Source organism: Oryzias latipes, chromosome 19, assembly GCF_002234675.1.
Source record: "Oryzias latipes chromosome 19, ASM223467v1".
Lineage (NCBI taxonomy): Eukaryota > Metazoa > Chordata > Actinopteri > Beloniformes > Adrianichthyidae > Oryzias > Oryzias latipes.
In genome coordinates, this window is record NC_019877.2 from 17,728,747 (window position 1) to 17,755,036 (window position 26,290).

At 41.1% G+C, this 26,290-nt stretch overlaps 2 protein-coding genes across 2 annotated transcripts; one reads left to right on the forward strand and one right to left on the reverse strand.

Moving 5' to 3' along the window:
• Positions 1–8,351: 8,351 nt before the first annotated feature.
• g6pc (glucose-6-phosphatase catalytic subunit) lies at positions 8,352–11,119 on the reverse strand. Its single transcript, XM_004086829.4, has 5 exons — positions 10,813–11,119; positions 10,630–10,739; positions 9,735–9,855; positions 9,278–9,393; positions 8,352–9,202 (listed from the first exon to the last, which is right to left on the reverse strand). The coding sequence occupies exons 1-5, from the start codon at positions 11,043–11,045 to the stop codon at positions 8,700–8,702; spliced, it is 1,083 nt and encodes a 360-aa protein (XP_004086877.1). The 5' UTR covers positions 11,046–11,119; the 3' UTR covers positions 8,352–8,699.
• Positions 11,120–12,826: 1,707 nt separating this feature from the next.
• Positions 12,827–16,818, forward strand: LOC101169348 (glucose-6-phosphatase). The gene is made up of 5 exons (XM_004086831.4): positions 12,827–13,152; positions 13,250–13,359; positions 15,680–15,785; positions 15,874–15,989; positions 16,074–16,818. The coding sequence occupies exons 1-5, from the start codon at positions 12,935–12,937 to the stop codon at positions 16,580–16,582; spliced, it is 1,059 nt and encodes a 352-aa protein (XP_004086879.1). The 5' UTR covers positions 12,827–12,934; the 3' UTR covers positions 16,583–16,818.
• The last annotated feature ends 9,472 nt before the right edge of the window (positions 16,819–26,290 follow it).

Consider the following 26,290-nt stretch of genomic DNA (forward strand, 5'->3'; position numbering starts at 1 on the left):
GAACATTGGTGTCCATGGGTAGGTCAATTTCTGCAGGACACACCACAAACAAATGTGTTCTCCTCAACATTCTCTATGTATCTGGTGAAGGTCATCATTCCAATGATCTCTTCATGGATTATAAATTTCATTTTTTGAGTTTAACTGAATCAATCCAGTAACTTCTCTCCTCTCAATCACTTTTCTCCATGATCTTGTATTTACTACCAAAGCTCTGGTTCTAATTGATGAGGTTTAGTAATAATTGAGAGTTTGAAAGTTGCTAATCAATAATAATAATAATAATCCATTTTATTTAAAACCCAAGGACACTTCACAAACAAAGGTTAAAAAAAAACGTTAAAAGCACATTAAGTATAAAGCAATATCAATAGCGAATCAAGACGGGAAGGCAGAAATAAACAGGTGAGTTTTGAGTTTAAATTTGAAAGTTGGTAGAGAGTCTATGTTACTGAGATCAGGAGGGAGGGAAATTCCAGAGTTTGGGAGCTGAGTAGCTGAAGGATCGGCTTCCCATAGTGACGCGTCGGGCTGGAGGAACACAGAGCTGAACAGAGGAGGAGGACAGAAGAGAAAAAGAGGAGGTTTTGATGTGGATGAGGTCGGAGAGATGGTGAATTCGAATAATTCATTTGAATGCTCTGTCATTCCTGCAGCCACTCCCACCATTGTGGCCACAACCTACCCCCTTGTTCAGAAAAAACAATTTAAGTTTTTCTATGGAATTCGACACATTGAAAACACAAGGTGTCCTTGTTTCGGGAAACTTTAATATAGAGTTGACATATCCATCCATCCATTTTCTTAACCCACTAAATCCCTTTTGGGGTCACGGGGGTGCCGGAGCTTGTCCTGGCTACTTTTTTGGGAAAGTGGGGAACACCCTGGACAGGTTCTGGACAGTCTGTCACAGGGGTGTCGACACGTCCTTATCTTTTAATTTTCTCTTCCCATCTGTATTGGAGCTCTCATGGACCATTCCATCTTGAATATATAAAAAAATTATTATTGACACATCTCTTGCATTTTCTCAACAGTTTGTGCTAACAAAGCTACCAGATTAGAAAGGATCTTATTGTAAGAATGCAGCCATCCTAAACATTGAAACCTTGAGAAACCACTCTATGTCCCAGAGGTTCAAACTGCTTTTGTTTCATTTCTCAGCCTTACTCCTTTCATCTGCTTCAGGACAACATTCCAGTTTGCAAATATTTAATGTCACCCAGTCTACAGACCAAAATGTCATTGACATAGGCTGGCAGACAAGGAATATCTAATTGACATTCTCTTGCCCTCTGAAAAATCTCTGGTGCTGAAGCCACATCCAAACTGTGATCTATAAACAATTCTCTGTGAGAATTACTGTTTGGCATTTGCATACTTCACAAGGCAACTATTCCTTCTATAAACAGACCTCGTTTCCTCGTTAACCTTTGCCCACATACCAAGATGCACAAAGACACCTTGGAGTGGCATTTTCTTCCACATGAATACTGACCATGGCGCCTTTTGACATGTCCAGCTTTGTGTTTCCTCTGTGCCTGATAAAGAGTTATTTTTTCCAAGTATTAATATCCTGCACCTCTTTGATTTTAGTTTCTTGAGATTTTTAAGAGCTATACATTTCGAAAAGTTTGACTAACTACAACTCATTTACCCACAAGGGGGCATTCTAATACTTTGACACCCTTTAAAAAACATGAATAAGCCTGTGGTCTTCTTCAGATACTGTTGAATTAGTCCTCTTCCCTCCCCAAGTTGGCTGATGAGGAAGTGAGTTACAATCACTTGGTTAGAAAAGTGTGTCAATTTGTTGAAAGTTTTCAACAGTTTTCAAATATTGAACAGAGCTCCGGGTATCAAGCAACATGCATTGCTGGGAAACCAACAAGCATTAAATAATTAAGTATATTATATGGCAGCAAGGGTGTTCCCTGTCTGCATACACACAAATAGTAAAAGGAGTAAACTGGTTCCATGGCCAGCCGCATGTCAGAAGGGGAGGAGTATGCCAATCATGGCTTAATATGGCTTCATATGGTCATGGAGGTGCGGTGCATGCTCTAATTGGTTGTGATATGTGTGTCCATCTGGATACGGTGTCCAATCAAAGATGTCTGCTTGCTCCTTCTGCTAAGATTAGCCAAAGCACATCCAATACGTCGTACTCCTACCAGGTTGGTTCGAAAGAGCTGCACGCAATTGGCTTACAGAGACCAAAAATAAAGGAAGCGTTGTCGCCGCAAACAAAGTTTAGTTGGTCATCTGGAGCCTTAACCCTTGTGCTATCCTAGGCACTTTAACATTGGGAGTTGGGTCATCTAGACCCACTAGACAGTGCACTGAACCTTTTTTCTTCAATGATTTGTGATCTTCACTGGTGTCCATGGATTACATGAAATCTTTCCACCTTTATCCACCTTTGTCATGGTAGGGAGAACACGTCAAAGTGAGGGTGGGGTCATCTAAGATAGCACAAGGGTTAAACCCTTTTCTTACAAAGTCTAGATCAGTTGTCCGTTCAATTGTCATGACCGGCTCGAATAAAAGTTGAGACAATCAAAAGGGAGACTGGGTTATGCGTGACAAAAGTTTATTTTGAGGAAATATTAAACTTAATTAAATCGTAAAAAAGGCAAAGGGGTTAGTAGAAGGCGGCAGCATCAATTGGGAGAGAGCGACGCCACAAATCCCAGCAGCTTCTATACCCTCTGTGGGACTGGCCAGGTCTGCCCACCGGGTGGAGACTCCAGGTCATCCAGGACCTGCAAACAAGAAAGGGAAACATTCAAACAAAGATACACAGGCCTGGAAGAGGGAAAAACTGGGGCCGTAACAAGGAGTTTACAAATACTGGTATGAAGCCCATTGACACAACTGTTTTTGTGATTTTGGGCAAATTGAATTGAATTGAATTGAATTGGAGCAAATTCGCCAATCACTCCATCCCTCGACATCCTTATCCCTCGTCGGATGTGTTTATGTGCAGTGTGTAGTCCTCAATCGAGTGTGTGCATGTAGTGCTGTACGTTAAATCAGAGGTGGCACTAGGCTCACACCTCTGCCATGTACCACCAGTCTGTGGGTCGAATGAAGCTACCAATGTAGCTAAGGATTTTCTTGCATGGACTGGCATGCCTGCCATCTGGGGCCTGATGTCAATAGGCTCGTTGGGGGTTGTATGGGATTGGTAGGCAGTTGGCATGGATGGCTCCCCTTTTCATTACAGCTAGCATCCGCCGCCTTTTGGAGATGGGTGTGGACATCCCTCCACAACATTTCTAGCTTTTCAGCCAGAGTGCACTAGCTCCAATGCTACCAGGTGTCGCCTTGAGGTATGTGCATGTGAGGTGTTTTTCACCACCTGAAATGTGCCTGTCCACCCTGATTCAGACCACTCCCTCTTCATGATCTTCAGGAAAACCCATTCAGTTGCATGTTGTTCTGTTTGGCTGGAGTCTGGAGCCCGGCCTTACGCCTGTGATGCAAAAGCTGACACCAAAGCCTAACGTTTGCCAAAATATTTGGCAAAACAGGTGGTGTAAGGTATTGGGCGCACAAATTATTTTTAGCCAGGATCACACCAAGCACAGAAGCAGTTCAAGGGTTTTCTAAAATATTAAAATTATTATAATGAAAAAAGCAAACAATCATAAAATACTAAAAACAATTGTAATGCTCAGCCTATCTACACCTACCAGACAGGGTCAACAGGTATAAATAAATAATGTCTGTTTTTGTCAAATAACAAAATAATTTGTAGTTTTATTAATACATTTATTTTTATGGAATAAGATCAGGAGATTTATCAAATAGAATTGTAAGGATGGCTCATTTTTATAATGAGTTAAACTAAACAGGATGTTTTTCCATGACAAAAATTGACATATACTTTGTAATTTTCCGATTTAAATTGATTGCTACACATTTAGCCACCAAACAATGACATTTCATTAGAGTAACTGAGGATGACAAGACACTTCTTCTGAAATCTTTTGAAAGGCAGTTCACCGTGTGACACCATTGACTGTATAACAGAACTCACACAGTCATTGTGTGACATGAACACTCTAACATGCTAATGATTTCCATTGATATGTAAAAAATGAAGCATCTGCCTGAACTGTGAGAAGTTATAGAGCACTGAATGTCCAAATTTAGTTAGGATGCTTCTGGCTGACCCACTCAAAGCTAACATCCAGCTGATGTTCAGCTCACAGCTACAACAGCTGGCAGAAACTGAGCCATGGCCTTGATTTTAAGCAGAGGCACAACTGGCAGGAGGGGATAGATGACAGAATATGGGTTAAAGTTGCAGGAAAATGTATCCAGTTATTAAACCTGCATCTCCAAAAATGTTTCGTAAATGCAGGAAGAAATATCAGATTCAGCTAATGAACTCAGTTTCATGGTCACCCCAGGTGCCACCCATCAGGCCATCCAGCAAATGATGCTTTGCATATTTTTGACCCTAATTCAGCATGGAAACTGTTTGGCTTTCTGTGTTCACAGTGTGATACGGAATTCTGATAAGCACAAATATTGATCGTTCAGTGTGCACCACTGTCAGTGTGTGCACCGACGGCATGGCAGACACGTGTGACGTGTGGATCTATGTCATCACTGTAAGCCAGGCTAAAGGCCATGGCTGCAGTGTGGAGTTAATGATTCATGCTGCGTCCAGTTTCTCTGTTTATGCAACACATAAAACAGAACATGAGGTTTTTCTGGACAAGGCCACCTGGCTGGGATGAACTTTATTTCTGCACTGGAACAAAAAGAGAAGCTTTTGTAACATATTTCACTTGAGGCGTTAAAGCAGTTGTTGCTACACAGTTATGCCATTAAAAACGTTTATTATCTCTATTTATCAAAAAAAAACTGGATTTGTTGTATAAAGGGGAAAAATTAATAGAGGAAGTATGTGATTTAAAAATATAGCAAACGCAAAAAGTATCCCAAAGATTACAAAACTGTTATCTTAAGCTGCTGTCGTTTTAACCACTTGATGCCTGAATTTATTTCCAGCTATCAAAACAAAATTTTAACATATGTTTTTGCTTTCATTTAAGATGCTAAGTATCGGGTTAATGGCCGACGAAGTGTGTATTATAAGAAATTAATGCACGCCGTGGAAGCCCGCTATGCATTGGACGGTGTCTTCCACAAAGTGCGTTAATTTCTGAAGTGCGTTAATGTCTGTTTCACAACCAGGACGGACACCGCACTGTTGTTCCTGGATCTGAGGTTCAACTTTCGGGTGGACTCTCCTCTCTTCTCCAGTACCCTGGCATAAACTTCCCGGGGAGTCCGAGGAGTGTGATACCTTCGTCATTGGAATTTTTTTGCCCCACTGTATTTGTATCAATTGGGGTGAAAGGCTTAATTTCACGGCTTTAGATAACCCACAGCCACCTTAGTACAGCCTAAATGTTAAATTACGTCAGTATATTGTTATGCCCCCTTCTGTGTCTAGGGGCACATAAATTTAACATAAATAAAGTAAAGTTTTTGGCTACCAAATTTAAATTAACACACCAAAAAATAATCAGACAAAAACAGACAAAAAGATGCACAAAAAAACAGGGGTCCCACTCTGATACAGAAATACACACAAAAAACAGAACAAACAAATAAACCAAAAGCAAATACGGCCACAGCCGCAACAATATAGACGCTATGCAAAGAGACTGAGGTTGTAAACACAAAATAAATAGTTAAATACCAGGATAAGTATGATATACAAAAAGGGATAAATGGCTCAAAAAAGAGAGGGTGGATGGAAAAAAAACTAAAATAACAAAATATCAGCTTTCCGCAAAGACAATTTATTTCATTAAAACACAGACAGAGAGAGAGAGAGAAAGAGAAAGAGAGAGAGAGAGAGTGAGTTTTTGGACCGTTGGAGGAAGCCAGAGTTCTCGGAGAACCCCCGCATGTACTGGAAGAACATTTAAACCAGCCAGAATTTGAACCAGTGCCTTGAGTGCTAACCCCTATACCACCATGCAGCCAAATGCTTTATCAGTTTGTAAATGTAATTGTGTAATTATTACCTGACTGCCAAACCAAATGAACTGACTTCAATTCAAAACACAGAACAGCATAATTATGACTGAAGGTGACTAAATGTTTCCTTAGGAATAAATTCTAGGAAACATAGTTCTCCCTTTTAAAAAAAACTAAAATGTACAAATTGCAGATATATTTAAAAATAAAATAAGAAATTATAGAAAGAATGACTCAAATATAAGAAGAAAAAAAATCAGAAGAAATAGATGAATTTAAGAATATTCTTAGAACATGCAAAAGAAAAAGAAAAACTATTTGTGCAAAGGTGAGCTAGCACCTTGACAGCGACAGTAGAAAACTTACAGAGAGGCTGGCTGAACTCAGGTGATCTAGCAATAATAATAAAACTTGATTAACCCTTGTGCTATCTTAGATGACCCCACCCTTGCATTGGCGTGTTATTCCTACCATGACAAAGGTGGATAAAGGTGGAAAGATTTCATGTAATCCATGGACACCAATGAGGTTCACAAATCATTGAAGAAAGAAGGTTCAGTGCACTGTCCAGTGGGTCTAGATGACCCAACTCCCAACATTAAAGTGCCTAGGATAGCACAAGGGTTAATGTGAACAGTACAGACCAAAAGTTTGGACACACCTTATTCAAAGAGTTTCTTTATTTTCATGACTATTAAAATTGTACAGTCACACTGAAGGCATCAAAACTGTGAATTAACACATGTGGAATTATATACAAAACCAAAAAGTGTGAAACAACTGAACATATGTCATATTCTAGGTTCTTCAAAATAGCCACCTTTTGCTTTGATTACTGCTTTGCACACTCTTGGCATTCTCTTGATGAGCTTCAAGAGGTAGTCACCTGAAATGGTTTTCCAACAGTCTTGAAGGAGTTCCCAGAGATGCTTAGCACTTGTTGGCCCTTTTGCCTTCACTCTGCGGTCCAGCTCATCCCAAACCATCTCGACTGGGTTCAGGTCCAGTGACTGTGGAGGCCAGGTCATCTGGTGCAGCACCCCATCACTCTCCTTCTTGGTCAAATAGCCCTTACACAGTCTGGAGGTGTGTCTGGGGTCATTGTCCTGTTGAAAAATAAAAGATGGTCCAACTAAACACAAACCGGATGGAATAGCATGCCGCTGCAAGAGGCTGTGGTAGCCATGATGGTCCAGTATGCCTTCAATGAGCTGGAAAACAGGCAGGGTTGAGGCTCTTAAGGACCAGGGTTAGCCACCCCTGGTCTATTCAGTAGGACTATCACCTGTGTCCACCTGACTTCTGCACAACACCACTGATGGTCCCAACCCCATTTATAAGGCAAGAAATCACATGTCTTAAACCTGACAGGGCACACCTTTTGAAGTGAAAACATTTCTTGATCCTGGGGTGGCCAACCTGCCACCATCCTAACCATCCTGTTCTTGATGGTCAGCGGAGCACCTTCTCCAATAGGCCAAGGCAGTTTGGCTGTCACACCAACCGCTACAGGAGACCTTTCATACCTCACTCCATTGCACTCTGTAACTTGTCGTCCATTTGCAATAGATAAACTCATTTAATGTCTGTCTGTTTTTCTCCAGAGCTGTCATGCAATACAACTGTTTTCACTGATGTTTCTTTCTGACTGATTGTTCTGTTTCTCTGTTGCCACCCATTGTTGTATGTGTGTATCTTGAGCCTATCGCTGACGCTGTAACAACAAGATTTCCCAAGCTGGGATCAATAAAGTATCTTTATCTTATTTTATTTCAGGTGACTACCTCTTGAAGCTCATCAAGAGAATGCCAATAGTGTGCAAAGCAGTAATCAAATCAAAATGTGGCTACTTTGAAGAACCTAGAATATGACATATTTTCAGTTGTTTCATACTTTTGTGTTATGTATGTAATTCCACATGTGTTAATTCATATTTTTGATGCCTTCAGTGTGACTCTACAATTTTCATAGACATGAAAATAAAGAAAACTCTTTGAATGAGAAGGTGTGTCCAAACTTTTGGTCTGTACTGTAAATAAAAAACATTGGATTTGTGACATCTTTACTTGACTCTAAACCTCTGTAATTTACATTTCATTGGAGGGTTCAGTATGACAATAGCTGACTAAATTATATTTTGAGGATCTTAAGCCACACTCAGAAATAAATGTTCGAACAGACTTTTAGTAAAAAACGTAAACTTTAATATAATATTATTATGTTGTTTATATTTTCTGTTTATCTGATGGTGTCAAAAATACCAATAAATTATTTAAAACTTAAGACATATTTTGGTACCTTTACAGATTTTTTTACGTACAAAAAGATCATAAACTGAAAAATAAAACAAGATCCATTTACTTTTTTATTCAAAAATAACTTCTAATACATACAAAAATACAATATAACAATGCAATAAGATATGTATGGTTGTGATAAAAACCTTGCAGCTTCTCCAGTTTTGCACCAACTGTCATTACAGCCTTCTGATAAATTCAATACTATTCATTTTTGAAAGTCCCAGAGCTTCCAGAGTTTCAGCAAGTGTCACCCAGTCTTCAGTTTAGCCTCTGCACAGAACGCAGATTCATCTTAGGTGGTCTCCGGGGGTCGTGGTAAGGGAAGAAGCACCAGAAAAGTTGTGAGAAAAGGTCTTTAAAGTTCAACTCTTCAGTCTTTACAGTAGGAGATCACATAAACTTCTTTCCCTGTGAGGTCAGAGCTCTGCTCACGCAGTACGGAATAATGCTAACTGTGACCAGAGGGACAGTGGCACTTTTGCAGAAGGACAGCAGGTAGAACAGAGCAGCAGTGTGAGTGGGGGGCTTGAAGGAGTCAAACAGGTGCAGTAGGACCAAAGAGCTGATGATGCACCCTGCTTTGACGGTGGCACTATTACTTCTTTTGGTTTCAGAGTAGAGCGGAGAGTGCAGGCCCAGACCCAAGCCAAACAGAGTGCCCATGTTGCGCAGGAGACTGGCGAAGGGCGTGGTGTCCAGGTGGACCCACTCGGGCCTGGCACACCACTTCTGGGCTTTATCCAGGGTCCACAGCAGGTCCACACCCAGAGATTTGAGCAAGAGGTAGAAGCCAACAGCAAAGGAGGTCAGGAAGAGTGTAGTGTAGAAGTATTTCTTCATGCTGGCGCTGTAGATCCACTGGGTTCTGTTGAATGCCTCAGCCACTATCATGCCTGAAGCGATGGAGGCAAGTTAGCATCTCATTTTTTTAAAGTTCAAATGTGTGAAAGAAAGACTTCCACACTGACCTGTGATGACACCAGCAACAACCTGATGGGGGAAGTGAGCTGCAATGAAGACCCGCGAGAGACAGACGCACACCTGGACTCCCCAAAACAAGGACCATAGGCCAGCCTTCAGGTACCTGCAAGACCACAAGTTTAGAGAAGCTGTTACTCCTATGAATCCTGGTCTTCTATCGATCAATAACTGTTTTAAATGATTTTTTAAAGTTATAAATAGCAGATAAATTGATCTGCTTCTCAGGAAATCTTGGTCATCCTGAACATCAGAATAGCGTGTGAATAACACCTCCGAGAGCTCAAACTAAGTCAATGATCAACTGCAGCACAGGACTGATAGCATGTCCTGAATGATAAGTTCCGGATGGAGGAAAGTGGTAAACAGCTCTGTCAGTGAGGAGGGGGCAGAGCCAAAAAAAAAAAGTCTCAGGAGAAGAAGAAAAAAAGAAGTCTTCTCACTCACCAGTCTTTGTTTGAGGAAGGCTTGCTGTTCTGTTGGGTCCTGCTGGTGAGAATGGCGAGAATGGAGGTCACCAGGGTGTAGTAGACTCCTGCAGCTCCCATGGCGTGTCCAGAAGGACTGCCTTGAAAACCAAAGTCAGAGATATTAGGATCTTCCAGTTCAGCTGCTGCACCAAAATACAGTTTTCCTTCAGCATATTTATTCCCCAGCCCCCTTAATCCGGTCAAGATATATATTCCCTTTCCCTCGGAAAACCCTGTTCATTATGGCGGATCTCTAAATAATTAGGTAAGATTAACAATTTTTTTTTTTTTCAAATAGAAATGAGTAAAAACTGAGCACAAAAACTACGTTATCACATTTAAGTAGGTACACCAACATGTGCAATTTGAAAAATACACTGTTATAACAAAATTTTTCAACTAAATTCTTGTGTAATTTATGTTTTCTGAGATATTTTTAGGGTTACTTTTTAAAACAATACAAACTTTTTGGGTTGCAGTGGTTTCATTTTAACTTAATTTACATTTTTTTCCTGATTTTAATTCTTCTGAGTTAAAACAACCCAGAAAAAAGTTACCCCCTTTTTAACCTCAATGTTGGGTCAAAAACAATCCAATTTGGGTTATTTTTTACCATGGAGTTTACTTCATTGACCCTTAAACATAAACTTAATTTTCAATTTTTTTCTTTTTTTACTTTAGTAAATTTTTACAACATTATTGGCAAATGCAAGTTTTTTTTTATTTAAGTTGATTCTTTTAGCGAAAAATTACCTACAAAAACCTTCATTTTTAAAGCGTTATTGAAAACAGGAGCTCTAGATTAATTTGCTTAAAAAGTGTATAGAAAGTTTGAAGATCTGTGGGTTTGATCGGAGGCATTCATGTCTCACCTGGCCCGGTCTCGCAGGTCATGGGATACTGCTCAATATGTGGGCGAGCATTGTTGGCGTAATGCGCCGTCTCATGGACCCACCAGTACGGCCTCTCTCCGAACAAAATCCTGGAGTCAGCAGAAACCGTTTTGTTAAAGTCATAGAAAAAATTCATGGGAATTCCAAAGAAGAATAACTCACCATTTGAACACCAGATTCAACCAGTCTCCAATCACAGCCACCCAGATGAGCTTGATGGCCACCGAGGCCTTCAAGTGAACCCAAATTGGGAAGAAGATGAAGAAGGTGTTCCTGAGGTCCGCTGCCCAGGAGACCCAGAGAAACAACCCTTGGGTGTCCCCATAGTTGGTTTGCAGGTAGTGGGTGCTGTCCACACCAAAACCCTGAACGGCATCCATTACTGCATCAAGCATCTTAGCTTGGAGGAAAGATGTTTGCTACTCTGTGAGAAGGTTCAGCCAAACAGAGAGAGCTGTAGCTATCAGGGACACAGCTGGTTGATTTTATACCAGGGCCTCACCACACAGACGCATGCTCATGCTGATCTTTGGACCCTTCCCATGTGTAATAAAACACAGAGTTTGGGACGTTTGTCACACAAACAAGGTGAAAAGATAGCAAAAACAAAACGTCATTTGTTATCTGAAGTACTGCCGCAGTTCAGAGTAAAGGGGGTCAGTGACTGATACCCATCTACCCCACTGATAACCTCAATGAAACAGTTTGTAGATTGATTTTTGCTTTTTATTCAAATTTTCTAAAGTGCAGCGTTATACGTCTTCCAAGTTCATGCAGCCGCTCACTGATAATTTGATGGTTATGTAAGTGTTCATTTGATAATTTTTAAAAAAAACATCTATGGATGTTGGAGTAACCCCAGTGTCCATTACATAAGAAAATTAATTATTGTATGATCGCCTTTGTGCTGCGCAGACATTGAGGTCACTGATAAACCTAAAAAGCTCACAGTCAAGCGGCAGACAGTGACGAGTCACTGTCTTTTACTGACATCAGGGAAGTCCACACACGTGAACTGGTCTTACACACTGATTAGGAGCATGTTCAAGCAGAACTCTGGAGATATAATATGACTTTTCTCACAACTTGATCAATACACTTGTTAAATGTTTTCACATTTTTTTCACAGGATAAAAAATAAGGGTTGTAAGGATTCATTTTACCAATTCAATTCAAATTTGTTTGTTTGTGGATGATGATACGATTCATAGTCTATAATGGTTCATTTTGAACGATACAATTTACTGACCTAAATCGATCAAGGACATCTTTAGAGGCCGTGGGGCGGCTATGGTGCAGTGGTAGGGCAGTCGACCTGTCATCACAGAATTGCAGGTTCGATTCCCGCCTTACCTGTCAAAGTGTCCTTGGGCAAGACACTGGACCCCACCTTGACTCTGGTGGAGTGTTCAGAAGCAGAGCCACCACCAGTGTGTGTGTGTTTGTGAATGGGACTGTGACTATAAAGTGTTTTGGGCCTTCAAAGAAGGTAGAAAAGCGCTACATAAGTGTACGCCATTTACCATTTTTTGCCACATTCTTTTTATTAAATTTTCAATGCAACAAAAAAAAAATCAGAAACAGATTTTACATTTTACTCGATTCAGCCATTACAAAAATTTCAACTTTTAACAACAGTATTTAGATAATACTTTCTCTTATTCACAGTCTTATTTTAGCACCCCCACCCCACCCCAAGAACAAGAGTGCTTCTCCTTAGACGCCATTTAACATTTTTAGTCAAAAATTCTTCCAGTGGCCTCTAATGATGGCTTGATCTTTTTTTTTTACTGGATCACATATGTGTTTTCCGCTGTGATGTCACTTGGTCGTTTCTATGTAGACGTAAAATTAACCTACCGTTTCTCAATCCAAAGGGTATTTTCCAAGATCGATAAAATCGATTTATTTCATTTTGAAACAATTTCATAATGATATAGGTCAATTTGATTAAAAACTTCCCTCATAAAGATCAATCTGGTTGGATCACAGGAATATAATTGATTAATCCTTAAATCCCTAATAAAACCCTTTCTTAGAAATCCAAGCTCAGGCAGCTTCATTTTCTATTGATGGGTTTTACCAGACAGAGCCTCAGGGGTGTAAAGGTTAGGGGAACTGTCTGCACTGTCCCAAATGCAAACAAGTTTGCTAGCCTTGAGTAAAGTCCATGTGGGAATCACACAGAAACAGGACAACCTGGAACACATTTGCCGGAACCCTTTCCTACAAAAAAAAAGGCGAAACTCCAATCCTTGGCTATCGCTCTCTGACGCTGGGCACGATGGACTTTCTTTACAGCTGGGGGATTGAACTGGCAGTTCATCTGCAGAGCAGATACAGCCAGTATGAGGAGTTTTTCAGGCTGGCGTCCACCGTGGCTGATCTGCACACCACCTTCTTCTTTCTGTTTCCCATCTGGTTTCACCTGCGCAGAGACACAGGGCTCAGGCTCATCTGGGTGGCTGTCATTGGGGACTGGCTCAACTTGGTGCTGAAATGGTAAACTGTAGTGGAAACGTGGAAACAACCATCACATAAACACGAAGGGAAAAAGGGATTTAATCTTTTTTATGTATTTGTTGTCTTCCTGTGGCAGGGTTCTGTCTGGGGAAAGACCATACTGGTGGGTTCATGAAACCCAGTTTTACAGAAAAGGAGAAGCTCCTCCACTGCAACAGTTTCCCATCACATGTGAGACTGGTCCAGGTAGGACCATCAGCACTACTGACAACTGTCTTTTCCTCAAATTTCACAAAACTGACCTCTGTTTGAGATAGTTTTGACTTAGTTTGACTAGTTTTACTTTGACTATTTGTCTGAAAAATATATAACCCTGTAAAGCACACTAGTCCATCAAAGAATAAACAGTAAATTGACATTTTTTTGGAATTATGTTTTTTTTTACTTTTTGACGATATTCACAAAATCCTTTTTAGTGAGCTATCGATAGTGTCAGTTAAGATACGTTGGATGTTTTGGTACGTTTTTGTTCACAACAAGGTTAGTTTAAGAGGCAAAAATATTGACATGAGTGTCCAGAAAAAAAAGCACCTTATTTACCTACTGTCTCAACTTTTATCCACACATTATAAACATGGTGTAATTGTATTATAAAAAATTAAGTATCAACACATTTTGCATTTGTTCAATACAGCAAATAATCAAATTTAATTAAATGAAAAATTGACAACTAAACTACTGCACCTAGTGGAATGATAATGAACTAGGAGCAGAAAACAAGAACCAAGTTAAATCCAATAGGCTTTTAAGAAAAGTTTGGATCATGCTAATGAGATAGGTGTCTCAGAAATATGTGTATTAAATATGATATGATTGGTTTCACAGGGTTAAGGGATTTTCTTGTCAACTTATAATTAGACAAAAAAAGGAGTTTCATGATTTTGCTTCATGTCCTCCAACAAAACCTTCGATTTGTTTTCAAATAAATCTACCCCAAGAGTTCCTTGAGGTAGATGTAATAACCATCCATCCATTCATCTTCTTCTGCTTATCCGGGACCGGGTCGTGGGGGCAGTGGTGTAAGCAATGATGCCCAGACTTCCCTTGCCCTGACCACTTCCTCCAGCTGCTCTGGAGGGAACCCGAGAAGTAGTCTCTCCAGGAAGTCATGGGTCTTCCCTGGGGCCTCCGCCCAGTGGGCCTCCCAAGAGAGGCGTCCAGGAGGCATCCAGACTAGATGCCCGTGTCACCTCAATTGGCACCTCTCCATGTGGAGGAGAAGCGGTTCTACTCCGAGCTCTCCACAGGTGAGCAAGCTTCTCACCATACCTCTAAGGGAGCACCCGGGCACCCTACAGAGAAAGCTCATTTCAGCCACTTGTATTCGGGACCTTGTTCTTTCGGTCATGACTCATGACCCAGAACTCAACCATAGGTGAGTATTGGAAGAGAGCAGCTCTCTCTTCACCACAACGGACCAGTACACCGACCGCATAACTACGGACGCTGGTCCATTCCCCCGTCAATATCACTCTCCGGCCTTTTTTCACTCGTGAACAAGACCCTAAGATATTTAAACTCCTACACCTAGGGCAGGGACACTCCACCAACCGAGAGATGGCAAACTACCTTCCTCCGGTCAAGAACCATGGGCTGAGATTTAGCTGTGCTGACCCTTATTCTAACCGCTTCACACTCGGCCGCAAACTGCCCAGCGTCTGCCTCACAGTGCGTTTAGCTCTCCCAAGTCTTTCTGGCCTCCTTCGCCGCCAGCAAATCCAACTCACCACCAGGTAGTGATCAGTGGACACCTCTGCCCGTCTCTTTACCCGAGTGTCTAAAACATAAGGCCGAAAGTCGCCTGAAGCAACTACAAAGTCGATCATTGACCTCCTGCCGAGGGTGTCCTGATGCCACATGTATTGATGGACACCCTTGTGCTCGAACATGACGTTCATTATGGACAAACTATGACGAGCACAGAAGTCCAAAAACAAAACACTGCTCAGGTTCAGATCAGGGAGGCCATTCATACCAATCACGCCCCTCCAGGTGCCACTGTCATTGCCCAGGTGAGCACTGAAGTCCCCCAGGACTTCAATGCGAGAGAAACCAAGAAGTCCGGGTTCCATGTCCCAAAAGCCAAGTTCCATGACGGGGTTTGGGACGCCGAGGCATCTGTCAATGACTGCCACCCAAACCACATAACACCGGCCCCTTTTGAGGTCTCCTACGGGTGGTCGGCCCATTGGAGAGTTGTCCCACTTCATTCCTTTGGGCTGAGTTCGACTGGGGCTTGTGGGAGAGAGTCCCAATCACCAGGCGCACGCATTCGAACTCCAACCCCAGGCCTGGCTCCAGAATGGGACCCCGGTGACGCCAATCCAGGCAACATTACTCCTTAATTGTACTTCTCATGAGGGGCTTCTGAACAGCTTAGCTCCTGGGATTACTCAAGCTCCCAGACCCCTCCACCAGGTTAAGGTGGTGGTTCACGGAGGAGAAATTTGATAACTCAAACCAATTAACACAAATATTTCCTCTGTTTGGCACATTTCTTTTCCAGGAAGCCCCTCTGGACATGCTATGGGAGCCGCCTGTGTCTGGTACGTCATGGTAACAGCAGTTCTTTCAATCGCTGCAGAAAAACGATGCCCCCCTTTACTATACAAGTGAGTTTGAGGTTTTGCAACAATGCATTTCTGTAAAAACAGCCTTCAACAGTGTTATGCACTGACATGGAGTGTTTCCTCTGCAAAGACTGTTGCAGGGGGGTTTATGGGGGCTGTTCTTCCTGGTGGAGCTGGTGGTTTGCATGTCCAGGGTCTTCATGGCTGCCCACTTCCCACATCAGGTTGTTGCAGGAGTGATCACAGGTGGGCCCACCTTAAAGAAAAGAAGGTCTGCTTCTATGATGTGCAACAGGGGTTTGATTAACTTCTGTCTCTGTTGTGTTTCAGGTGTTCTTGTGGCTAAGATTGTCTCCAAGAGCAAATGGATGTACAATGCCAGCATGAACAAGTACTTCTTCATCACCTTCCACCTGACCTTCTTTGCAGTTGGTTTCTATCTACTGCTCAGAACTCTGGGAGTAGATCTCCTTTGGACTCTGGACAAAGCCCAGAAATGGTGTGTCAAGCCAGAATGGATTCACCTGGACTCAACGCCATTTGCAAGTCTGCTGCGTAACATGGGCAGCCTGTTAGGTCTTGGCATGGGCCTGCACTCCCCCATCCACAATGGTGTCAAGAAGAAAAGTTCTACCACTGCTTTTAAGATAGGTTCTATTACCATTTCTTTGTTCCTTCTTCAGCTCTTGGATGAGTGGACATTTTCCTCTGAAAACCATCTCATTTTCTATATTCTTTCTTTCTGTAAGAGTGCAATTGCACTTTTAATCCCGACCGCTGTTGTTCCCTGGGCCCTCTGCAGGATTTTTACAGGAAAGACAGATGGGAAAAACTTGTGAAAACATAGTTTAGCATATAGAAATAGTTCTTTTTCTATTTTTTTTTTACTTTTTGAGCTGTGAGACAGTCATTGATGTTGTACAGTGACATCTTGTCATCATGTTATCACATAGGCTTGTAAAACAGAATGGGAATGAGAAGCAGCAATTAGCCTGAATCCACCAGGCCTGTTAAGGTGAATATATTACTTAAAAATTGTATATTAATAAAAAAGTTTATGATTGTTTTGTTTAGATTTTAGTTGTCTTGAGTATGTGCACCAATAGCCCAAATGCTCTCCGTCTACAGTGAACCTTTGCATCAGAATGTTTGTAGTTAGCATTTTTTTCATGTTGGGTAACTCTGTACTATACAGTTGTAAAGCTTAAGATTTTTCAGTTTAACGTGCAGTTATCACAGTATGTCAGGGGCGTCCAAACTTTTTGCAAAGAGGGGCAGATTTGATGGTATAAAATATTTAAGGGCCAACCATTTAGATAGAAAGGATTTTTTCATTAAATAGCGACAAACCTAAAATTATATATATTTTATGTTATTGTCACAGTTACTATATCAACTTAATTTAGCATCTACTTGAATACAATTTTTTCAATTTAAAATAAATTCTGGCATTAAGGGGTTAATCACAAACAAGCGATTTATACATAGCTTGTGAAGATGAACCCCTATTTGTTCATCCTTTAGATTAGGGGGCTGCAAAACACTCAAACTGTTAACAAGAACACATTTAGTACATTTAATATTATCTTACAAGGAATTTGTAGAACATTGCAAATGCTAACAAATATATTATGAACGATTAACAAATGCTGATAAATGTCTTCACAGGCATCTTATTTAAACTTAAGACATCTTCAAATGCTAAAAAATATCTATAGGCAGTATTACCCAATCTTATTATAAAGCGTTGTTCATGGTTTTTTTATATCAAATAATACATTAAAAGATGCATGCTCAAATACTGCAAAACTGCAAATTAAAGAGTCAACTGAAAATTGGTATTTAAATTATAGGTGGGGAAAAAAGTTTGTGTGAAAACAAATGTGCAAACATTGCCATACATTGACCATGTTAGTCAATGAAAGTCTGTCAAGTAAACCCTAAATCGGACACGCTTATCTGCTTCTGTGTATTTTGATTATTTAAGCCGACATGTTCAAGATTTGGAGAAGTTGGTAATGATTCTTTTCAAAGCTTCAGTGAACAAATGTATGTAAGATGGGTGTATTTTGTAAAAAAAAATATATACATAAGTATATATACATAAGTATATATATATAAGTATATATATATATATATATATATATATATATATATATATATATATATATATATATATATATATATATATATATATATATATATATATATATAGTTATAGTACAGACCAGAAGTTTGCACACACCTTCTCATTCAAAGAGTTTTCTTTATTTTCATGACTATGACAATTGTAGAGTCACACTGAAGGCATCAAAACTGTGAATTAACACATGTGGAAATATAGACATAGCAAAAACTATGAAACAACTGAACATATGTCATAGTGTAGGTTCTTCAAAGTAGCCACCTTTTGCTTTGATTACTGCCTTGCACACTCTTGGCATTCTCTTGATGAGCTTCAAGAGGTAGTCACATGAAATGGTTTTCCAACAGTCTTGAAGGAGTTCCCAGAGATGCTTAGCACTGGTTGGCCATTTTGCCTTCACTCTGCGGTCCAGCTCACCCCAAACTATCTCGATTGGGTCCAGGTCCGGTGACTGTGGAGGCCAGGTCATCTGGCGCAGCACCCCATCACTCTCCTTCTTGGTCAAATAGCCCTTATACAGCCTGGAGGTGTGTTTGGGGTCATTGTCCTGTTGAAAAATAAAAGATGGCTCAGCTGCAAGATGCTGTGGTAGCCATGTTGGTTCAGTATGCCTTCAATTTGGAATAAATCCACAACAGTGTCACCAGCAAAGCACACCCACATCATCACACCTCCTTCTCCATGCTTCACGGTGGGAACCAGTGTAGAGTCCATCTGTTCACCTTTTCTGCGTTGCACAAAGACACGGTGGTTGGAACCAAAAATCTCAAATTTGGACTCATCAGACCAAAGCACAGATTCCCACTGGTCTAATGTCCGTTCCTTGTGTTCTTTAGCCCAAACAAGTCTCTTCTGCTTGTTGCCTTTCTTTAGCAGTGGTTTCCTAGCAGATATTCTACCATGAAGGCCTGATTCACACAGTCTCCTTTTAACAGTTGTTGTAGAGATGTGTCTGCTGCTAGAACTCTGTGTGCCATTGACCTGCTCTCTAATCTGAGCTGCTATTAACCTGCCATTTCTGAGGCTATATATATATAAAAAACTTTGTCAACTTTACATGGGTTATATTTGAAGTCACTCCTGATGTTTATTATCATACTTTCTCTTTCGGCTTTTCCCATCAGGGGTCGCCACAGCGAATCATCCTTTTCCACCTCACTCTATCATGGACATCTTCTACCCTAACATTAGCCAACTTCATGTCCTCTGTTAAGACATCCATGTATCTCCTCTTTGGCCGTCCTCTTGCCCTCCTGCCAGGCAGCTCCATCTCCAACATCCTTCTACCAATATATCCACTATCCCTCCTCTGAACATGTCCAAACCATCTCAGTCTGGCTTCTCTGACTTTGTCGCTAACACAGGCAACATGAGCCGTCCCTCTGATGTACTCGTTCCTTATCCTGTCTAACCTGGTCACTCCTAAGGAGAACCTCAACATCTTCATCTCCGCTACCTCCAAATCATCTTCTTGTCTCTGTCTCACTGCTACCGTCTCTAACCCATAGAGCAGAGCTGGTCTCACCACTGTCTTGTACACCTATCCTTTGAGTCTTGCTGACACTCTTCTGTCACACAACACTCCTGACACTTTCCTCCACCCGCTCCAACCTGCCTGCACTCGCCTCTTCACCTCTTTTCCACACTCCCCATCACACTGAACTGTTGACCCCAAGTACTTAAACTCCTGCACCTTCTTCACCTCAGCCCCCTGTAACCTAACGCTTCTACCTTGATCCCTCTCGTTCAGACACATGTATTCTGTCTTACTACGACTGACCTTCATGCCTCTTCTTTCCAGAGCAAACCTCCACCTCTCTAGCTGTTCCTCCACCTGCTCTCTACTCTCACTGCAAATTACAATGTCATCCGCAAACATCATTGTCCAGGGAGATTCCTGTCTTACCTCGTCTGTCAGCCTGTCCATCAGCATAGCAAACAAAAAAGGACTCAAAGCTGATCCTTGGTGTAGTCCCACCTCCACCTTGAACTCCTCTGTCTGACCTACAGCACATCTCACCACCGTCATACTTCTCTCATACATGTCCTGAACTACTCTGACATACTTCTCTGCCACTCCAGACGACCTCATACAGTACCACAGCTCCTCCCTCGGCACCCTGTCATACGCCTTCTCTAAATCTACGAACACACAATGCAGCTCCTTCTGACCTTCTCTGTACTTTTCCAACAACATTCTCAAAGCAACAATGGCATCAGTGGTGCTCTTACGGGGCATGAAACCATACTGCTGCTCACAAATCTCCACCTTCTTCCTAAGCCTGGCTTCCACTACTCTTTCCCACAGCTTCATTGTGTGGCTCATCAACTTTATTCCTCTATAGTTGCTGCAGTTCTGCGTGTCACCCTTGTTCTTAAAGATCGGAACCAGAACGCTTCTCCTCCATTCCTCAGGCATCTTCTCACTCTCTAAAATCCTATTGAACAACCTTGTTAGAAATTCCACTGCTGTCTCTCCTAAGCACTTCCATACCTCCACAGGTAGGTCATCAGGACCAACGGCCTTTCCGCTCTTCATCCTTTTCAGAGCCTTCCTAACCTCATCCTTTCCAATCTCTGCTACTTCCTGCTCCACAACAACCACATCTTCCTCCCTTCTTTCCCTGTCATTTTCCTCGTTCATCAGCTCCTCAAAATACTCCTTCCATCTTTTCTGTACACTCTCCTGGGTTGTTAGCACCTTTCCATCTCTGTCCTTAATCACCCTTATCTGTTGCACGTCCTTCCCATCTCTGTCTCTCTGTCTGGCTAGCCTGTACAAGTCCTTCTCTCCTTCCTTTGTGTCTAACCTGTCATATAGCTCATCGTAAGCTTTCTGTTTGGCCTTTGCCACCTCTCTCTTCACTCTACGCTGCGCTTCCTTGTACTCCTGTCTACCTTCCTCAGTCCTTTCTACATCCCACTTCTTTTTAGCCAACCTCTTCCTCTGGACGCATTCCTGTACTTCCTCATTCCACCACCAAGTCTCTTTACCGTCTTTCCTCTTTCCAGATGACACACCTAGCACCTTCCTACCTGTTTCCCTGATAATTTCTGCTGTAGTTTCCCAGTCCTCTGGAAGCTCATCCTGACCACCCAGGACCTGTCTCAACTTCTGCCTAAATTCCTCACAAGTTTCTTCATTCTGTAGCTTCCACCACTTGGTCTTCTTTTCTGTTTTCCCTCTCTTCTTCTTCCTGACCTCCAGAGTCATCTTACACACCACCATGCGGTGCTGTCTGGCTACACTCTCTCCTACCACCACTTTGCAGTCATTAACCTCTCTCAAATGACCTCGTCTACATAGGATGTAGTCCACCTGAGTACTCCTACCTCCACTTCTGTATGTCACTCTATGTTCCTCTCTCTTCTGGAAGTAAGTGTTGACTACAGCCATTTCCATCCTCTTCGCAAAGTCCACCACCATCTGTCCCTCCAGATTCCTTTCCTTCACACCAAACCTGCCCATCACCTCCTCATCACCTCTGTTGCCCTCACCAACATGCCCATTAAAGTCTGCTCCAATAACAACTCTCTCTCCTCTGGGAAAACTCTCTATGACCTCATCCAACTCACTCCAGAATCTCTCCTTCACTTCTAACTCACAGCCAACCTGTGGCGCATACCCACTGACTACATTCACCATCACCCCTTCGATTTCTAACTTTAAGCTCATCATCCTGTCTGAGACTCTTTTCACCTCTAGAACACTGTTTACAAACTCCCCCTTCAGAATCACACCTACCCCGTTTCTCTTCCTATCAACACCATGATAGAACAGTTTGTATCCTCCTCCAATACTACGTGCCTTGCTGCCCTTCCACCTTGTCTCCTGCACACACAGTACATCTACCTTCCTTCTCTCCATCATGTCTGCCAGCTCTCTGCCTTTCCCTGTCATTGTGCCAACGTTAAGAGTCCCTATTCTCAAACCTATGTTCCTGCCTTTTCCCTTCTCTCTCTGGCCACGGGCCCTTCTGCCTCCCCTCTTTCTTCGACCAACAGTAGTCAAATTTCCACCGACACCCTGTAGGTTAACAGCATCGGTGGCGGTCGTTGTTAACCCGGGCCTCGACCGATCCGGTATGTCTAAAGTGTTGTGGATGATTCGCATGGTTATTTTGGCAATTTTTACGCCGGATGCCCTTCCTGACGCAACCCTCTCTATTTATCCGGGCTTGGGACCGGCACAGAGGCAACTGGCTTGCAACCCCTGTGGCTAGATTGATGTTTATTATCATACAAAATAATAAAAACTACATGTGTTGCAAGTTCAAATCTTGGCCAAAATATGGACAACCCACCAACTCAGGTTTTCTATTTTCAGCAAATAAAACTGCTTTTATGATCATCTCGTGCTCTTGTGCTTCACTTGCAGTTTTTTCTCAGAATGTCTCAGACTGATAAATTACCAAGCTTGAACAAGTATTAAACATTAACAAGAGCACGTTCTCTTCACAGCACAAGCAGGCACCTTTCAGTGAGTCGCAGAGGGTCAAGGGGCGGAAAGGAAATCTGACAGCGCGAATATGCTTTTATGCTGCAGACAAAGAACAGTGTTCAGGTGACAAATCAGAGGAGTTTTCATATTTGACACAGAAACAAGAAGAAATACAGATGTTATAGGGAAGACTTTATTTAAATTTTAATATCACTAAATTAAATGTTTATACACCCAGAGTAACACCTACCTTCACTTGATACCAGTGGAAACTGCCCTTTGCACAAAGTAGTCTATTTAAGTGCATTACCATTATACTTATCTCATACTAAAAGTCAGTATACTTAAAGTTTCCCTTTTATATATCTTCAACCTCTGATCCACACTTAAATTAGATGTTAAATCATGATTAAAAAACGCTTCATCTAAAGGGAAATTATTATCATTCATATCAGAGCATGCATATCCTCTCAGAACAGTTTATCTCATTTCTTATCATGAAGTTGTTTCCGGTGCATATCTGAAACACTTATGTGTAAGGTGCAACTCAGAGCGTGGACAGTGAATGGGGTCAGCATGAACAACCAGGACTTTATCAATAAAGTTAAGAAATTGTTTTGGTTTGTCAGCTCCAGCTAGATGTTTTTCTCATTTCACCCTTCCTTTTAGTGACCTAATTAGAATCTGTGGCTTCAAGAGAAACACCAAAAGATAACATGAACTGTACATAAGAAAGCGAAAACAATTATAAATTACTTTTTTATTATTTGAAATATGTCATTGTAACACACTGGTTTTGAATCTTTATTTTTTTTAACAAACTGTTGTTTTAAGAATGGTTTATACATCCAGCAGCAAATAACTTAAAGTTTTTTCCAGTTAACAAACCAGCTAACTAATGCTACGGTCACATATACAACTGCCACTGGGCGATGGGGAGACGTTGGCAGAATGCTTCCCCATCTCTGCCCAATTTCTTTGAAAATCGTTGGTGTGGTCATACATGCATGCAAAGGACAGCAGTCAGAAATCAGTCGGTCAAGCAATTGTTTTAAATTGGGCACCAGCTGGGCAACAGCTGGGTGGTGGCAGCCAGATCGCCGGCCGGCAGCTTTGAATTGGACGATGTGTAAATGTCTTCGGACAGCGGACATCCATATCAAATGCCACTGGTCAAGTTCCATGACTGGGGTGGGAGAGAGTGCCACTAGTCGCTCTATAGCTGGGATTATATAAAAAGCAGGCAATTCTGCACCACTGGTCATTCACAACTTCTAATCTTGTCAATTTACAAATTAAATATTTTTTTGGACAACATGCCTCCCAAGAAAGCGCAATGTTCTGTCTTCCTCTCAGCAACAACCACAATTTGTCAATACACTCGTCACGACGTCGCTGTGGTGCCATCAACGCCATGAGTTTTGTGCATCTCCCCATTTAGACCCACAGTGACTGGGATTGCCAGATTGTTGTCTGGTCATCGCCGGGCCACCAGCCCATCTCAACAGCCGTCATCGAGTCCCCGCGCTGCTACCGTATGAGTTCTAACAATCGGATGATGGCAGTGGGACGGCAGCATGGGGAGCGGGGGGGGGTTGGAGACCCTCCCATCAGTCAGTTATCTCCCTGCTGCCTTCCTGCCACCTGCCTGCTACTGGACTACCACCGCGCATCCTCGAAATGTGCCCAAGTGGCCACTGCCTGATGTCAAAAAATCCTCCCGTTGCAATTTAACCCTTGTGCTATCCTAGGCACTTTAACACTGGGAGTTGGGTCATCTAGACCCACTAGACAGTGCGCTGAACCTTTTTTCTTCAGTGATTTGTGATTCTCACTGGTGTCCATGGATGACATGAAATCTTTCCACCTTTATCCACCTTTGTCATGGTAGGGAGAACACGTCAATGTAAGGGTGGTGTCATCTAAGATACCACAAGGGTTAATCCGAGCTTTTTACACTTCCTAGCTTGGCAAGCAGGGGCCTAACACTACTAGAGAACTTAATTATTGATAGAAGATTCATAACACCCCAGGAATTAAAACAAAAATATGGAATAATTTCTTGGAATATTAGCAACTTGAATCTATAATTACTAAAAAGTTTAAATACAATGACAATGACCTAAATCTACCAGAACAAGTTACTTCTTTGATTAATTTTTCAATGAATAAAACTCTCTCCAAAATATACAAACTCTTACGCAACCTAGATAATTACATTTTAAATCCGATAACAAAATGTGATGCAGACTTAAGCATCAGCACAGATCAAAGCTTCTGGTCAGAACTAAACACCTTTAAAGTGAAAAAAAGTCCTAACTTGCAAATAACCCAATTCAAAATTCTTCACAGAATTTACTAAACTGGACAGAGGATGTTCAAGATGGGTGTGAGCACTGTGATAGTAATCTACCCCACAGTTACATGCATGCACACCTGTCCAGGCTCTCTGGCAACAGGTATGTGCTGATCTATCAGTCTGGATTAATGTTTGAATCACAGCTTCACCGTCACTTTGTGTGATTGGTGACATGAGTGCCATCAATACAGAAGGAGGGTAAGCATCTATCATTTTCATAACTCTTTGTATAGCAAAAAAAGAAACAATTTTACTAAGCTGAAAAAACAAGAAAAATAATAACATAATAAAACATGTGTTTTGTTTTTGTTTTTTTGGGTGGGGTGGGGCAAATTCTTCAAGCCGCAAATATGTATATAGTATCTAGAAATATATTTCTAGATACATTTTGAAAATGTCGTTGGCGGGTATCGTATCATTTGCTCAAAAAGAAAGATGGGTTTCTTTTTTATAAAAAGAAGCTGTTTTTACAAAAAAATATATTTTTTTATTAAATCTTTTGAAGAAGATTAAAAGCAATATGTGTAAGAAATTGTGTAGGCACGTTTTAAGTGGAAAAGATACCTGTTGGACATTGCAGTGTTGCAGATGTAGTAACAAGATCAGCTAAATAAATATGGTACACTTCATGAAACCAGGGCTTCAGTAAGGCTCTTGGGCACAAAATTGACAAAAAAAAAAAAAAACTACTTTTTTTTCCCCTCTAAAAAAGAGACATGTTTTAGTATTGTTAAAAAAAATAATTTTAAAAAAATAAAGCAAACTGTTTTTTGAATAAACTATTTTTTCCTTTAAAATCAATTACAAAAACAAGCAAAAAATATTTATTAAAGTTTTTTTTTCCAATTCTTGTGTTAAAGTAATTTTTTGAATCATTTTGAATGACGATGATATGTTTCTACCATAAAGAACCAATTGATTGTAGTTTAACCCTTGTCCTATCTTAGATGACCCCACCATTACATTGACGTGTTCTCCCTAACATACAAAGGTGGATAAAGGTGGAGAGGATTTCATGTAATCCATGGACACCAGTGAAGATCACAAATCATTGAAGAAAAAAGGTTCAACGCACTTTTTAGTGGGTCTAGATGACCCAACTCCCAATGTTAAAGTGCCTAGGATAGCACAAGGGTTAATTAACTTTCATAATAAGGCTTTTACGCTGATCAAACACTGAGCAGCAATGGAGAGAATTCCCATTGAGATGGAAATTCTCCTGCAGAAAATAAATCAACAACAAAATGACTACATCAACTGAAGCTTAAGAGCGCCACCTGCTGGACAAAACAGAAAAACCCAGTGAACGGGTTTGTGAATAAAAGCATGCTTTAGAAACACATAAACATAGATTAGTTCTGTGTAATTGGAGAAATTCAGTAAAAATGAAACTATTAAAATCCATATAATGTACCATATAATGACAAGGCCACTAGTACGCGGTTAAGCAGGCTAAAGACTTCCTTTCACATTAACCTTACTACAGTATATACAGTAAGAATTGATTTTTTTATCAGCAACAATTTAAAGGGCTTTCTGTAAGTAAAAAAGAAAAGCTAAATTTAATAAATTTGCAATAAGCGAATAGTGTATTTATGAGC